The 17,625-nt window shown below is 42.9% G+C and overlaps 1 protein-coding gene across 2 annotated transcripts in view; it reads left to right on the plus strand.

Moving 5' to 3' along the window:
- Positions 1–305: 305 nt before the first annotated feature.
- The window catches only part of LOC310925965 (adenylate cyclase type 1-like), a gene marked incomplete at both ends in the record, with an annotated part of 53,109 nt that continues 35,789 nt past the window's right edge, over positions 306–17,625 (plus strand). For both annotated transcript variants that reach the window (XM_083888048.1, XM_083888049.1), the window contains 4 exons: positions 306–908; positions 3,360–3,509; positions 9,216–9,334; positions 15,049–15,160. In XM_083888048.1, coding sequence (XP_083744174.1) covers positions 306–908; positions 3,360–3,509; positions 9,216–9,334; positions 15,049–15,160 — 984 coding nt within the window. The remainder of the gene's footprint in view (positions 909–3,359; positions 3,510–9,215; positions 9,335–15,048; positions 15,161–17,625) is intronic.

Consider the following 17,625-nt stretch of genomic DNA (forward strand, 5'->3'; position numbering starts at 1 on the left):
GTGTGTGTGGATGAGAGAGAGGCGCGTGCAGCTGCACATTGGTCGGGCCACTTTCCTGACGACACCAACAATCGTCAACCTGTGGATAGAGAGCAGAGAGCGGCTGCTCTGCGGTCTCCTCCACTGCCACCCTCTCCCTCTCCAACACCGAGCCGAGCCGTGCCGGTGCCACACTCCCTCACTCGGACATCCAGGACTCATGCACTGCCGGGGAGAGGGTGCCGGTTCGAATCCCGAGCGGCGGAGAGAGGAGCCGAAAAGTTGAGCGGCTCGTGCGCCATCCCCGCTTCGTGAATGGCCGGAACATGGAGGAGGTGCCATTGGAAAGAGTCAAGACCCGGCGGCGGAAGGGTCACTGGCCGGCCGCTGCGCCTCTGGGCACCATCGCCTGCGAGGACGAGTTCAACAGCCACGAGCTGGAGGTTCTGTTCCAGAGCTACAACCTGAAGCTGGAGCAGACCGCCACGCTCAAAGCGCTGGCCGTGCTCATCGTGGCCGCGTCGACGCTCTCCCTGGTGGAGCTGCTGTCCAGCCCGCGCCTCACCTTGTCCAAGGGCTCGTACCCGGTGCACTGCGTGGTCTTCCTGTCGCTCTTCATCGTCACCAACGTCAAGTACCTGCAGGTGACGCAGCTGCAGCAGATCGCCAAGCTGGCGCTGCTCTTCAGCTTCACCTTTGCGCTGCTCTGCTGCCCGTTCCCGCTGGCGCTCGGCACGCCGGAGCCGGTGAGCGCCGCCGCTGCGCCGGAGCAAGGCGTGTGGCAGCTCATGCTGGTCACCCTCGTGGCTTACGTGCTGCTGCCGGTGCGGACGCTCATGGCCGTGCTCTTCGGGGTCATGCTGGCCGCGTCCCACTTCATTGTCATCGCGACGTCGGTCACGGGGAGGAAGCAAAAGCTATGGAGACCGGTAAGTCCCGCACCTGGCTGCGTTATAGGTCACGTGTCCTCCAGCTGTCAAACAGTTAGTGTTTACATCGTCAAACGCAGCCGAGGAGCCGTTGAGCAACTTAAATTGATGATGAGAAAGGCAGAAAAGCCGAGGTTCAAACCGCTTCACTGATGCTTTTTAAAGTTGCACTTTAATGACGGAAGAGCAGGCGAGGAGCTGTCCAAGCCACAGGTGCTGAAACAAGCGCTAAGGATTCCTGCTCAAACTCAGTCACTCTCTCTAGTTTGAGCCATTATTTTTTTTATTCTAAAACATCCTCATTTTAATCTCTCTCTTAGGACATTAAGGTTATATAACTTTTCACCTTGGTTTTTCTTTCAAATATTCACTAGGTTTAGACCAATATGGATTTTTCCACTGCAGATAATTCATGATTTTTCTTTTTTCCGCTCCATCTGAAAAAGAAAATTCGGATATTGATCTACATTTTCTGCTCTCCTGTGCAATTATTTCCAGTATTTAAATATATATGAAACTAAATCATAAATACATGAAACATTTAATCAAAGACTGGATGAAGAAATTAAACCTATAGCAACATTTAATGCAGTTGTTATTGGTGGATTAATAAATGTTGATTATTAAAAATAAAGGCAAATATTGACCCGACTAATTGACCAAACTGATTAATTAATCTGCCTCTACTTGTGAGTCAGCATGTCACCTTTTAATTGTTTTATTTAGAATGTTTTGGCCCTTAAATATGTAAATAAACCACCAACTCGCCAATAAAATACTTGTAGTGGGATCTAGCTTGTACTATAACCCCCTTATGACCCTTTGTCAGCAAATGTGACCAAATCTAAGACTATAAAACTATGACTTAATTAATCGTCAACTATTTTAATGATCGATTTGATTGGTTTGAGTGTTTTCTTCATATTAAGCATTCAGATTTTTCACCTCTTAAATGTGAATTTTTTCTCCAGAGAAATCGTTAAAAACTGAATGTTTGGGAAACACAGCTGAACATTTTCCTACATTTGCTGTCATTTTTTGGCTCAAACAACAAATCAATAAATCAAATGTAAGCGACAAACTAGCAACAACGTGTTTTTACAACACATTCTCTTGTGGGAATTAGTGACAGAATGATTCGAGGTAAAGACACAGGACAGAGAAAGTGTCGTTCCATCTGTCTCCCTGACCTTTCACCTCTGGCCTTTCTGCAAATTGACGACCCAGAGTGGCTCCAGAGTTCATTCTCTAAATGAAGTGTCCGTCAGTGTCAATACGCTCTGTGATCTTTAATCAATAGAAGACACTTTGTCCTGCAGGTCATTTCACTGTATGGTCTTTGTCACCCAAGTCCCGCCCACCTCTCGTTCCACCATTCATGTTGTAATCCATCAGCTCACTGTGATGTTTGTCACTCAATCCATCCTATGGATTAATCGAGGATTGCAGAGTCTAATCCCGTCAGGGTGTGCGACCGCTTCACAAACGCATATATGGACATGGGGGTTTCTTTAGGCTCATGTTGCACTTTAGCCTATTTGTCATGTGATGTTTTAGCTGCTTGTATATATGTGTTTTTTATCCCATAAATAACAAAACTTATCCATGAAAGATCCAGCACGAGAGCTAGTGACAGAAATGCTTTGAAGTGCATTCAATGAACCTTGCAAATGTCAGTATATCACAATATAATTTTCTTCAATATCAATATGGCACTCAATCCATCCTGTGGATTAATCAAGGATTAGAAAGTCTAATCTTGCCAGGATTTATGATTACCTCACATATGGACACAAATGTTTTGTTACGCTCAAATTTTACACAACATTATTTGTATTAGAGGATATTTTAAGCGATTAATTGCCTCCGATAATTATTACAAGCTACTACTTCAGTTATGTGTATACATGATTTTTTTTCCCCTAAATAACAAAAACAAAGACTTAAATTAATCAAGGATTACGAAGTCCAATCTCGTCAGGGTGTATGGTTGCGTCCACATCGTTTAATATGGACTCGAGACCAATTATTTAGCTTGGATAAGACATTATTACAAGATACTGCACTGATTGATCGTGAAAACAACCCTTTAAAGACTCCATGAAACACAGGCCATTGCTGTGGCCATGAAAGATCCAGGGCATGAGAACGAGTGACAGTCATACAGAGTCCGCAGTGTGTTGAGTTTAGAGTTGCATTCAGTTATCTCTTTTTGGGGTCATATCCTGCAGCCCTACAGTACAGTAGCTGATGATGAGTTCAAGAAACCTTGAAAATGTCGTCATTTTGGCAGTCTGCTAAATTATTATTATTTTTTTTTATCCTTTTTAATATTGTCATGAATATTCTATGAGCCTTTAGAAATCTATTAGCGGTTGCCCTGTGATAAGCAGTCATATGTGGACGTTTTGGCGGCTTGTGTTTGACATGTCTGCTCTTGTTTGTGTGCAGCTGGTGGCCAACGCCGTGCTGTTCACCAGTGTCAACTTGTCGGGGGTGTTTGTGAGGATTATCACTGAGCGCGCCCAGAGGAAAGTCTTCCTGCAAGCCCGCAACTGCATCGAGGAGAGGCTGAGGCTCGAGGACGAGAATGAGAAACAGGTGTGAATGTGCACACACACACACAAACCTGTTTTTATATCATAGTGAGGACACATAATAGACATAATGCATTCCCTCGCCCCTTTTCATAACTTTAACCATAACCACAACCAAGTGTCTAACCCTCACCCTGGTCGTGACCCTGAAAGGTTCTCCCCTTTGGTCCCCACAAAGATATAAAACATACACGCACACACACTGTCTGGTTTCCATTACTTCAAAGGACAGTACATTGACGTCCCCACAACATGATTAATACCTGCAACACACAGGTTTGTGGGGCTATTCTTTGTAGGACACTGCATTGACTTCCATTCACATGGGCAGCCTAAACAAAATGTTATTCCTATATGAATCATCACCAGTTAACCAGTTCCTCAGAAATACTGTTCTGCCTTGTTAGGACCAGGTTCTGGTCTTCAGGAGGATGACTGGTCCTGACGAGGTCAATGTTTGTGCGCGTACACACACACTAGTCCCTTATCCTACACAACTAAATGCCTAACCCAACCCTAACCTACTTTTTTACCCTTAGTCGCTGGGTTAGGGTTAGTCCCTATAAAATTGTGAGGACCAACTAAAATGTCCACATATAGGTAGGTTTGAAAGGTCCTGAAGACGTAACAAATTCAGGTACACACACACACAAAGGTGCCCATCCCTTTGCCCGAACCTAAACCCGATTCTCTAACCTTAAAACCAAGTATTAACTCTGAGAAAAGCCCTTTAAAGTTGTGAGGACCAGCCAAAAATGTCCCCACAAAGATAGCTTTGCAAGTTTTTTTGGACCTTACAAAAATATAAATACAATCACACACAGCACGCCCCTTGCCCTTTACATGAACCTTAACTCACAAATAAATGCCTAACCCTTAACCCTAACCCTAACTGACTATTAACCCTCCCTTTATATATTTATAATATCCTGTTTAAAAGAAAATTTACCTTCACACAAATGTCCTACAGAAGTAACAAATACAGGTGTGTACACACACACACACACACACACAGAGGGGTGTGCGAGAGATGACGACACACGTCCACTTCCTGTGCTCATGAAAATCTTCCAGTCTATTGAGAAGTTTGTGTTTTTTTTTTTTTTTTGAAGGTTTCAGGTGCCAGTGTGTTCCAACAACCTGCCCACAGGCACAGAGTAACTATGACAGCAGCTATTTAAGGAAAGAACAATTACTGTGGCACATGCACCGGCGCCACACGTTCCACCCCCTTCGCGCGCACCTACAGCACACGGAGCCCTTTAACTCTTTTTTTAAACACGCAAAACGCACGCGTCGTCGTCGTCGTCGCGCACCGCAACTCGCACCGCAAAACCCGCCTACACCTGGTGCGTAATTAATTATGCCGTCTAACGTGCGCACGCACAGTTACTGTAGGACCTGCGCTTTTGTAGATTAGATGGTAATATGCTGTGTTTTCCTCAGCAGTAACAGGCTCCCTTCTGACAGGTAATTACACAAGCAGATTGCTTTCATGGCCTCCCCACTCCAGTAAAGGTCACAGTTTATCTGGGTGAGAGAAACACACACACACACACATACGGACCCCCTGATTCTGATCTGTCACCAGGCAGCCAACACAACAGCCTGCAAAAGCAAAACCTGCTTCTGCAGAAAAGTCTCCCGATTTGACTTTCACACATCAAACAGGTCGCTGGTTATCACGCGGGCGTTTGCGTTAGTTTTTTTTCTAGCTCCGGATCCATGTTGTATTGATTCCTGAACAATGTATATAGGCTCTGCTCTGTGCGTCTGGGTGGGAAAATTGACTCCGCAGTTCAATAGCAATCTCAGAACAGCACAGTGTCCAATGCGTGGTTTCCTCTCCACTCGTGGGATTCAGGGACGCCGGACAAAGACAAAGACAAAGCCTCTGCTCCTAATTCTAAAACTAAATAATGAGACGGCGTCACGAAAGTCCTGAAATGTAAATAACACGACAGGCAAAAACAATCACAGGCTCCCTTTATGAGCACATTTTTCCATTTAATACAGATGACAACCTCATTTTTGGTGCATCGATGACCATGAGGTGGCAGCAGCAGCAGCAGCAGCAGAAGCAAACATTAGGTCACTGGACATTTAAGAGGTTTATTGAATGCATCTTTAAGCAGCTCCTCCAAACGCAACACGCTGTGATCCCCCCTGCAAAAAAATTAATAAAATTTTCCTGGATCTTTGAATGCATCTCTTTAGCTGCTCCTCTAAACTGTGAGACCTGCATTACGTTACACCGAGCATATCGCATATGACGTTTGCATAAGCTCACTTTGCATTACCGTAATTATGCGCTGGTTTGCGCGATCGGAAGAATTCCAAAGGTTTCTGAAAGCCGAGAAGTTGCACGTCAAAGACGGCATGTGGTTATTATGGTCATTTTACTTGCGCTGTTGCAGGAAGTCGGTAAATCAGCGTCTTTGTCACCAGAGAGGAGAGAGTTGGGAAATACACCTGTACATACAGTACATTTATTTTTTGGGCTGTTTTTACACATTGAGACTCAAGCAGTTGTTTGTTTCATACTGTTCACATTTCAAATTTAACACACAAAATCTGGTGTTTGTTTTTCTACATTTTAAATTGCTTATTCACTATTTTAACATGGCAGTAAATGATAAATAACTGCCAGATATTGAAAGTTATTCTGGAGAAATGGGCAAAAGCTACGTACTCACAGGACCTTTTATGGTTAAAATAAGTACAAAAAAAAAAAAAAAAGAGTCCAGGCGGACAAAAAATTAATTACAAAACTGAAAATTACACACATTTATTGTTATTTAATGACCTTTCATGGCTGCGGCCCACACTTTGGAAATGGCTGCGCTGGAGCTCAGAATATGGGCATTTCATGCCAAAATACTCAAATAATATTTTGGCTGTCTCTCACACAGAGTGGCCTGAAAGTGTAGTAATTGTAGTGTTTTTTTTTTTTGTTTAGCTCACAGAACATCAACATTTAAAGATCCAGGAAGATGTGACAACATTTAACTGTAGTTAAAGTAAGGCTCAGGGGGGAAAAGGAGCTAATCCCAGCTGACATAGGACAAAAAGTGGGGTTCATCCTGGACAGGTTACCAAGAAACCAACCATTCACTCTCACATTCACACCTATGGTCAGATTAGAGTGTCTAACTAACCCCTAATCCCTGATCTGCATGTTTTTGGAATGTGGAAAGAAGCCGTAGAATCCCTTGGTCGAACAGGGATCCGAAACTTCTGATCAATTTCTTGATTCATCGTGCAAAGATTCATTTATGAGGAAGACAATCGTTAAAAAAATTGCCTAGTTTTAGTTTAGTAGTTTTTCTAAGTTTTCTACATGTAAGGACCTTTGGTCGAACAGGGATCTGAACTGGTGACCTGGTAATATTATCTAAAGAATTATTTAAAAGAGTTGATATTGATAATTATCACGACAAAATGTTTCTAAGATACACAAAGATGAGGTTCTAAACTTCTTTATGGACAGAAAAAAACAGTGTTCCATGTTAAATTAACACTTTTTGAAGTGTTTCATTAAAAACATGTTCCTTCTCTCTCTGAGACTGAGGCTTCACTTCACAAACAAACAAGTCAGATTCTCTCAGTTTCAAAATATCAAAGTCGTGTGCAAAGATTAACGAGTTATTGTTGGAGTTTAAGTGTTTTTTTGTTCAAATAGAGGGTGTGGAATATGTGTGTTAGTGTGTTAGTGTGTTAGTGTGTTAGTGTGTGTGTTAGTGTGTTGATGTGGGAGAAAATGAGCCGGTGATAATAAAGCAGCGTGAGCAGAACCACAGTCAAACAGAGCTTGGGACAGAGCAGAGCGCTGGGAATCATTAATGTGCGATTATGTAACGCGGCGCAAGGGAGGAAACGAGACGCGAGGAGCTCCGTCTCTCTAACACAACAACCACGCCTTAACACTCTGGTTATCACCATTTCTGGAACACACACACACACACAGATTCTTGCACAGCGTCCTCAGTAAGGACACAAATGTTAGCCCTAAGCTGAACCAGGCTCTGCCTCATGAGGACCAGGTTTTTGGTCATGACAAAGTCAGCGTTTATGCCAGAAAAGTTCCAAAGGAAAGTGACAACAAATACAAGCGCACGCACACTTGGACTCACACACATATCCCTCGCGTCAGCGCACACGTGTGTGTGTGTGTTATTGGCAGTTGTGTGAATGGCTGTACAGTGTGGAGAGAGAGAGTATTGTTGTTGCTGCAGGGAGACGCAGGAGAAGCCCCGGCAGCTTTGAGAAGGCTGCCTCTAAGCAGTTCTTCAGCCTGCGATGATTCATTGTGCATTCACAGACCATTTGACATCCTGCTGGAGTTTCAAGAGCACTTCTGTTGCTGCTGGAAATGCTGATCGACGAGGCCGATGGGTAGTTTATCAAAGAATGTGCTGATTAATATGAACTAAATAGTTGAAGCTAATAAAAAAGGGTGTTGTTTTCATTGAATCATCATCTTAGCTGGTGGATACTGATACTGATGATGAAGTGAAAACAGATTAGAGGCTGAGCGAAGCCTTTTCAGGTGTGCTAACATTAACGTTGTCTGTTTCCTCGTGGCTGCAGGTTCTTCGGTGCAGCTCATTTTCTTCTGGTCGAGATGTTTTTTCTAATAAATAACATTAAGGGCCAATTCAAATTCCTATCTTAATCCTCAAGCTCAACCCTTAATCTTAACTGGCCCTCAAAACCAAGTGTTGAGGGTTATTTTGTCACTTAGAAATGGGACACCCCTTAAATGCAGATATGTCTTCAGACTGTAGGGGGCAGAATAGCGCGAAAGCTGCGTCCAGTCTGTCAACTCCAAAAAAGAAGAAGAAGAACACATTTACGTCAGGATTATTTATTACGATCCGTTTGTCAGTCACGTTATTAGGTTGTCAGTTAGTTATAAGATGATACTCATACAAATACCACAACCACGGACATATTCAGCTGACAGTTACCACACACCACGGCTTATTGAAAAGTAAACCATAGCAAACCATCGCTTGTCCGCAACCGGCCGGCTATTGACAAAAGATCGTAAAATGAAAATAAATTTTACGCAACAATGACGTCAGTAATCCATAATATGGGCCTAAACTAAGATAATACAATGGTTTTCATAATTTTTTCTCTGCTTTCGGCACCATCTTTGTTATGGCAAAACACGCAATGCATTCTGGGTAGCCCTTGCTCCCAAGGGTGGTCTCAGAAAACCTCAATATTAAGGGCGATACAGCGCTTAAACTTGCCCCTCAACTTAATTTTTCTGAGCACGCATTTTTGAGATCGAGGGTTAAGCAAGGAATTGGAATTCACCCTAACATTTCTAACACTTCAAAAGCTGTGTTCGGTTAAATAATCTGGCAACCCGGGTGTCAAATCGCTGCGTGCCTCTGTAAGTCTGTAAATTAAAATTTAAACTGGCTTTTTTCCTGATTTCTCCCCATTTTTATTTGCAATAGAAAGCTGAAGAGCTTGAACTGCGTCTCGTTCCTTTGCCCCGCACTCAGAAAAACCCGTGTTTTGTGCTTTCATGTCCGTTTCCTCGTGGCTGCAGCAATCGTACCACGCCGTATGCGCGTTCATGTCCACGTCCTCCCAGAATAAACTTCTAACGCTGCTGTCTCCTCTGTTTAAACCCCCTCTCTCCTCCCTCCCCTCTCCTCACCCACCACCACCACCACCACCACCTCCTCAGGAGCGTCTGCTAATGAGTCTACTGCCGAGGAATGTTGCCATGGAGATGAAGGAGGACTTTCTGAAGCCGCCTGAGAGGATCTTTCACAAGATCTACATCCAGCGTCATGACAATGTCAGGTACGGGGGTGTCATGACAACTGTAGGAGCGGCGGTGGCCGCCGTGTGTTTTGATCCAGGATTCACCTGCTGTGACGTCAAGGTCAAGAATAGAAGGGGAGCAATTAAGATTAGCTGTTCACGGCGCCGATGCAATCAAACTATGTAAAGGTTAGAGAGAGAAGATGCAGCTACGACCAAATTTTTTGCTGTTTTTGTTTCTGCATCACAGTTGTTTTTATTCAATTTGCTAATATTAAGCCACCGAGAATGCCGACTTATTAGAGGCTCAGCAGCAAATCCACAAATTGGAATAACTTTAGTGCGTCTCCAAAGCACATTGGGACTGAACCGCCGTGCTCAATAATAATGGGCTGCTATAATATGTTTTGCCGTCTTTTCATCATCATTTCCTCACATTCAAAAACTGTGAAAAAATATTGGGGGGAAAAAAGCAGCTCTTTTTTTTTTTTAAATCATGAGTCAATAATGTTTAGAGGCGACATCATCACGACGTGATTAAATGATTCCTGTTTTCCAGTCACGCAAGTCAGGGAGTGCAGCAGTTCCCTGACCTCACTTTTGAATCCGCAAAAACCTTTTCTGCAACTTTTCTCCTTCTCGCTCGTTTAAGTAGGGTGCAAATCGCAAAAAAAATGGATGCCAAAATTCCAAACGGCCGACTTCCTGTTGAGTTGAGGCCATGGTTATGGTCGACTTTTGTGGTCGCCTTGGTCTATAACATCTTCCCACCAAGTTTTGGAAAATTCTGTGGAACTCAATTTTGCCTCTGTTTTCACCTTAGTGGATGGGTGCTATAAAGCCCTTGAGCAACGCACGGGTCTGGAAACTATGCCAATATTGCATTTTCGCCAGACCTGACCTCCGTGGCAAGTTTTTATGCACATTAAAATCAAAAATGATTGCAAATCAGTTTCGACACCTGCCGTTCGTTTATCAGGCCCTAATTAAAGCTGTAGTATGCAACTTTTAAACACGCTCACACAAATGGCTCTACATTTATTTATTCTTCAACCTTTTGCATTTTTATCTCGTCAGCGTATCATTTTAACTTATTCGATAAATATTGTCTGTAATATTACTGTTACTCGTCTAGTGGGCACACAAAATGTGCAATTTTGATTTTTAATTTTTTTTTATCATAATTCCCTGCAAATCCCAGCCCAGCCTTTGACCTGGATCTGGGATTTGAACCAGCAGTGACCCTCTGGTTACAAGCCCAAATCCCCTTTCCCTAATAAACAGCTGTAACTTTCAAGTTTGCATGTAATTACTCAGACGTATACAGGGGGGCGATAGAGGTTCTGCATTGGAGCTTTGGTCAGTAGGTTTGCAGAATTCGGGGAATTTAAAAATCTTTCCATGGGAATTTAAGTGAATATATGGGAATAACCTATTGGCATTTTTAAAATTGAAGGTTTATTGGAGCATAATCTTAACTAAAACTATCATATTTGATACAAATACAGTTAATTATCAATGCTATTCCACTGCAGTTTATTAATTCAAGTTCACATGGAAGGTTTCTGGATATTTACTGGGGATTTTCCGCACCGTTTGCTACCATACGTGTCCGTATTAAAGACATATTTATTGTTGTTCTTGGTCTTGTTGACACTCAATAATTGGCCGTGCAAACACAACACGTGAAACAAAAAGTACCAGCTAGACTCTCGTATTAAAATAAGATAATCTAAATTTAGATTTAGAAGTGGGCTTTCTGACTGTGTATTCCAGACGTTAAATTTTTACCCATAATAAGCCTCTCTGCTGAGTGTTCAGCATAAAAAACAGAAGCAGAAGGTTGGAACTCTGAGATGGATTCCATCCACGGGGGAAGCAGATATCGTCTTAGTCACTGCGTCAAACTATGGAAACTGGAGATATTCTCCTGCCTGTGAGTGTGTGGCTGATACAATTAGGGCATAGTTTGACATTCAAAACAACACCAAAACAATAACGACATTAAGTGATGAGATGAAGTATAATAAGCGATGCGCTTAGCGGCCTCGTTCAGGAGAACACTTGTGCTGCACTCGTAATGAGTGGAGCGTGAGAACCTGGCCTGACTTTGAGCTGATTTCACTCTAACGAGGCAGTAAAGAGAAAGTGAGAGCTGTATCAGTGCTGCTGAGTGTGGGAGTGGAGGGCGAGGTAGCATGTCAACAGCACTCCTGTCAAGAGACAATCCACTCCCCTCTCTCTCTCTCTCTGTCTGATGAGCTCCCACACTCACCCACGGCTCGGGGACATCACCTCCTGTTCTGCAGCCTCTCTGCTGCACTGGCAATCAGCCAAACATCACTGCTGCTGCTGCTGCTGCTTCTTCTGCTGCTGCTGCTGCTTCTACTGCTGCTGCTGCACCACCGTCGCCACCCAAGAGCGCTCGTCCCTGCTCGTCTTCAGGGAGACGCTGCTAAAAATACACACAAACACACACACGTGTAACTTTAACATAAAAAAAACGCCTCTCACATTCAAACCGTCGCCAAATTAGTTTCCGAAACGCTCATTAAGTGTTCCTCAATTAAGCGGTCTCGTCGTGGCGCCCCGGTGACATCACACAGGAAGTGACTGGTAATCTGCTCGCTAGCTTGAGTCGACCAGACTTTTGACAGTTTGGGGGTGGAGACCCAAGCGGTGGCACCGGCCCTCTTATGATTGGTCACTTTCAGTGTGAAGGAACTTCTTGTATTTGATTGACAGCTATCACTACAAATCTGTAATATGCTAACACTTAAAATACACAGTCGTTTTTGTTTGTTCTCTTCTGGCTCAAGACATCAAGGCTTATATCGCCACCTATTGACTTTGACAATAGTGCATACAAGATTATTTTCTCACGTTAACTCACGCCGTGTTTCCATGATGATTGACTGGTAATAGATGCGCGTGACGTCATGTTTACGTGCCACGGCACCAGAGTCCAGGGACCGTTTACCAGTTAGCTCCTTTAGCGCAGTAAGCACGCCTACAGTCGAACTGGAGCGGTCTGTTTATTAAACGAAAAGAGCAGCGCTACAAATAACCAGCGTACCTATCTACTGCGTATGTGTGCCTCTGTTTTCAAAGTTTAGAGTTACTTTAGAGACTCATTTTAACAATCGGGACTCACGTAAACATCTTTTTCCAGTCAGTCGTCATGGAAGCGCATCATGTGTTAAGGCTAACCCCGTTAACGTGCCCAGCACTATTATTTTTATCAGAAACCTCAGTTTTTCCAAATACACCACATTTGTGGACTAAGTAGCCTTAGTCGAGTGTCGTTCATACAAGAACTGACAAATTTTGTTCCCCACACAGGGCTCCAGTGTGTTGGGAACCCTACAATGGTATTTTTGTGAATACCACCAATTTGGGAAAACATCGATGTCTTCCTAAATTCCTTGTCGTTCGCCCTCTTCTTTGTGTTTGGAGTTCGTACACATAGCACACACAAGCTTCATGCGCACGCTGCACGTCTTCTACTCTGTGTTTTGTGTATTTCTGTGGTGGCCTTACAGCACCACATACAGGCTTGGCATATACACTACAGCATTTTTTGTATTTTGAAATGATGTCGTGTTGTTATGGAAAACGATTTTCGTCATGACCCGTGACCCCGAGTGACTGAAGCGCCTGCGAAATCAATCCGATCCAGCCTGAGCTTTAAGATCGATCGTGTTTTATGACAGTTCTTGCAAGTGGCTGCACAAACTCTGAACAAATAAGATAAAAAGTGTTTGGAAAACAAATTACAGACTGTAGCTTTAAACATACGGGGTGTAGACATTAAAAAGGCATGTTGCCAAGCAGTGGCGTGACATCTCCCCCAGCCTGCTCCCCTCACTTTGATGCTGGACAATGAACGTTTGATCACACACCCTCTCCTCACCTGCCTCCCTTTCTGCCCTCCTCTTCCTCCTCCTCCTCCCACCTCCTCCTCCTCACCCACCGCACATCAGCACGACCTGCAGCACAGCAGCGGCGTTCAAAGACAGATCACACAACAGAGCCCTTCTGTCGAACGGCAGTCGTGATCCCAGCTTTGCATACATCAGGCTCCCGAGCAGCTCCACTGTGCTGCCAAAAAAACAGACACAACAACTTAGTCACGATGCAGAGCAAGGGTTCTTCTTCTTCTTCTTCTTCCTTCTCAGGAACAGCACTTGACTGTTGACTGCCAGAGGCTCAGATGCACGGGGTTTTCTCCAAATTTGTTATCAGCCAATCACACAGCAGCAGAGACGTCGTCGAAACGACCCGATGAACTCACAGTTACTTTAGAAACTGTCGATCTTGTGAGGAGTCTGCTCTCTGGACGAGAATGACTCGTTGACAAGAGATATTTTATTGCCTTTATTGGAAAACACAGCATAGTGTGAACTAGGGGGGGGAGAGGGAATCGAGCCCCGCAGGGAGCTTTAAGCCATGGGACGCCAGCGCTATCGACTGAGAAATCCGGTGCCTCTTTGTCAATGTGTTGTCACGTAACTTGCTAAATCTATCTTTAGCTTCAGCGACATGAGTCCAGTGTCCTCCACAAAGAGCTGGTTCTACCTCTCTACTGGTGAGGTTTGGGTCATTTATCAGTGAATATTAATAACCCCGCACTTTGCAACAAAAGACCCAGTGAAAAGGTACATTTAAGTAAATAAAATGCCTCTTTTAGCACTGAAATAGATATATCTCTGAGAATAATACACAACTCCTTATATGGACATCCTGGGGGTGTGTGTGTTCATAGGTAATTTCTAGTCTTATTATGTGTTGAGGCAAATAAAAAAACACAGAGAATTTACAGAATAGACTTTAAACTGTGACATATTTCCTAATTTCACAAATTTAATCCGATTTTTTTTTTTTTTTTCAAATGTAGTACTTTTTTTTTACTTTATGGAGTTGGCAAAAATTATATTTACAAGAAATAATTTCATCAGATTGTCGATCGGTTGTGCTGGAAATAAATAGATAAATAGATCGCCAGTCCATAATTTTTGAATTTTCTAGATATTCTATTCTATTCTATTCTGTTGCTCACCCTGAAACAGTCGAGTGAATTCAATTTGCTGAAAATTACTTGACATGTGAGCGACTGTGTTGTTTTTTTTTTTTGTTTTTTTTTTATGCTTGTCGTCCTCCAGACAAAAGCATCGGAATGTAAAATCCAAAGATCTGTTTTCTGTTAAATGAGATGCATCGTGGGTATCGTATTAGTGTCAAACTATTTAAAACAAATATTATTTTTGTTGTTGTAATATCCCCCCTCAGATGCCTTTACTTCACTTTGTTTTTCCTCTTCTTTTGACGGAGTCGATAAGATCCATAACACCTTGTTTTGCTGCCAGCTGGCCTGCCTGCCTCTCAGCAAAGGAACGAGGGGCTAAGAAGCTTTCAACACCTTCATCAACGCCGCCACAGCAGCTAGCCAGCAGCGGGCAATTTAGCTCTGTAATGGATTTAGTGGTCGGCGTAAAAGTCGATGTTTACTTATCAGAGATTGAATTATGTTTCGCGAGCTGCGTTGCTTTGCTTTTGATCTTGATTTATTAGCAAACTTACCTGTGGCTGTTCTGTGTCAGAACAGCTCAGGGCAGAAACTGTGTGTTTCTGTGGATTTATCAACTGCAGAGTGTTTACTTCCTGCAGAAATGTCGGAACTCGGCTGTCAAGATGATGAGCTGAGCTTTAAATCGCTTCATCTTTCCTCTCTCTCTCTCTCTGTTCCCTGACAGCATCCTGTTTGCAGACATCGTGGGCTTCACCAGCCTGGCCTCTCAGTGCACAGCTCAGGAACTGGTCAAACTGCTCAACGAACTCTTCGGAAAGTTTGACGAACTGGCGACGGTGAGTAAACGCACACGTGTGCACAGTTCACCCTGTACAGAATTAACTAGAACATTGGTATTGGAGAATCAGTGGAGCGACATTTGGATGGATTGAACCTTTAAAACAGGGGTGTCACACTTATTTTATGTCAGGGGTCACATACAAGGCCATTTGATCTCAAGTGGGCCGGACCACTAAAATAATAGCACAATAACCCGTAAGCAACAAGATCACCAAACTTTTCCCTTTGTTTTACATTTAATGAAGTATCTTTTTACAAAACGTATTATGAACAACCTGAAATTTAAAGTGCAATTTCAACAATATTATTATGCAAAGTTGAGCGTTTACACGTGTGCATAACAACGTACAGATCGCATCAGATCTACGAAGGCACAAAACATTTATTCACAGCTATCTGGAACTGACAAATTCATCCTGCGGGCCACATAGGACCCTTGGACGGGCCGGTTCTGGCCCACGGGCCGTGCGTTTGACAGCCCTGCTTTAAAACATAGCCCTTTTAACTTGATGTATGCCCCTCCCCCTTCCAAACAGTCAAAAACCATTGAACAACAGAGAAAACAACATGTTTTGAACTTGTCGTATTTCAAGAACTGTTGATGATTGATCATTTTTTGGGTTTAGGAGGCTTTCAGGAGCTCCCACGTTTAAATTTGTGAAAAACGGGTGTGAACTGACCGAGAAATGACCAAAAAAAACAAACTGAGTTTTAACATGGGAGTCAATGGGAGGTTTGACCAGAACTCTCTGCGCTTTTAGGTGATTTTAACAAAAACTACAAGTCATATGAGAATTAAAACAACACACATGGCAAGACAACAACTATAACAGCATTTTAAGTAAAAATTGCCAGTGTAGGCTGGAAATTGTGGGCAGGAGAAGAGTTTGTTTGGAGATTTTTGTGATTTATTTTTCATGGACTTCAGCTATCTTTATTCTACACGCATTAAAAACGATGTCTCGTCTAATTCGTCTTGAAAATAACAAATTTTTCGGTGAATAACAGCAGGTTTAAAGTGTTTCTGCTGATATTCAAGTCTTCATGCTCTGAGTTTGGTCTCCACCATGTTCACCAGCTGCTCTCTAACTATGTGTGTGCGTGTGCGCGTGTGTGCGCGCGTGTGTGCGCTATTTGGTGCTGAGTTGGCATTTTACGGTGGAGTTTTTTTTTTCTTTTTTTTTTTTATCACAGCTTTTTCCTCTGAAAACAGCTGCCAGCTGTGACTGACAAAAACACTATGAGTGAGGTGAGAGGGAGGGAGGTGCAGGGTTCCTGTAGTGTCAGTGTAGCAATCACACAAGTTGTCATTTTAAAGCTGGAATAGAAAACTTTTTCTCTTAAACTTAGGTGCATTTACATCTTTAGAAGTTTTTCCTGTTTGTGACACAGGGGTTTTTGCATTTCTTTGTCCTCCTTGCTTCCTTGGTTTTGCTCTGTCATGAAGAACGTCAGAAATACCCGATCATTGCCTTTGAGACTTTGAGGCGTGTCTGTGTTTCACTGGACATTCTGGGTCTATTTTCAGATCAAAAAACAAGCTCATATTTTGTGTTTGTATGTATCACAATCACGTCGAATAGAATGTTTTTTTTAGAAGAAATTTAGTGTTTAAAACCACTGTAAGGCTAAAAACACAAAACATTGGCATATCTATTGGTCTATGACTGCAAGGTTTTTGACTCCTCCCCCCTTTTATAAAAATGCCAGAGGTGTGGCTTCATCTCCACATCTGCACTCTTAGAAATAAGGGTTCCAAAAGTGTCCTTCTACAAGGGCTGAGGTTCTACTTGGAACCATTTGCTTCTGAAGAAGGTTTTTCAAGGGTTCTTGGTAACACTGATGGTTCCAGTAAGAACCATTTTGATCCAGAGAACCCTTTGAAATCCCATTCTTGAATAAAATGTTTTAAAAGGGTTCTTGGTGGAACCCTACAAAAGGGTTCCAGGTAGTTCTAGCTGGAGCCGAAAAAAGGGTTCTCCTATGAGGACAAGCCAAAGAACTTTATATGGTTCTACTTAGCATTTTTATTTCTAAGAGTGTGGCATCAAATTCCGCTACCAGGCCACACCTCCTTCTGCTCTCAGTCCGTTTCATGGCATTCCTCAAAATCAGGCACTGGGCCGATGGGATTTATTTCCACTTTAATTACATCTGGGTTTTTTTTGCTGCAGCTACATTTAAAACTCATGTATATCTTAACTAGAAAAACAAGGGGCAAAGGCTTACAATTTATTAATTTTAGATTTTAAAGGTAGTGCAGATTAACACACTATTGTTAATCTACAAGAAAACAGGAAGTCGTAGTACTGTAGTAGATGAACAGTAGCAGCCACTCTCGTACTGATGTATAATAAAGTTTTCAGAGGCTCGTATATTGCGTCCGTTCTGATTAGGACTCACATATTAAGTTTTGCAAAGAAAACTAATTCTCGCTGCTTCTGCGATGACATGATGTCAT

The sequence above is a fragment of the Microchirus variegatus genome (assembly GCF_963457635.1).
Source record: "Microchirus variegatus genome assembly, chromosome: 4".
Classification (NCBI taxonomy): domain Eukaryota; kingdom Metazoa; phylum Chordata; class Actinopteri; order Pleuronectiformes; family Soleidae; genus Microchirus; species Microchirus variegatus.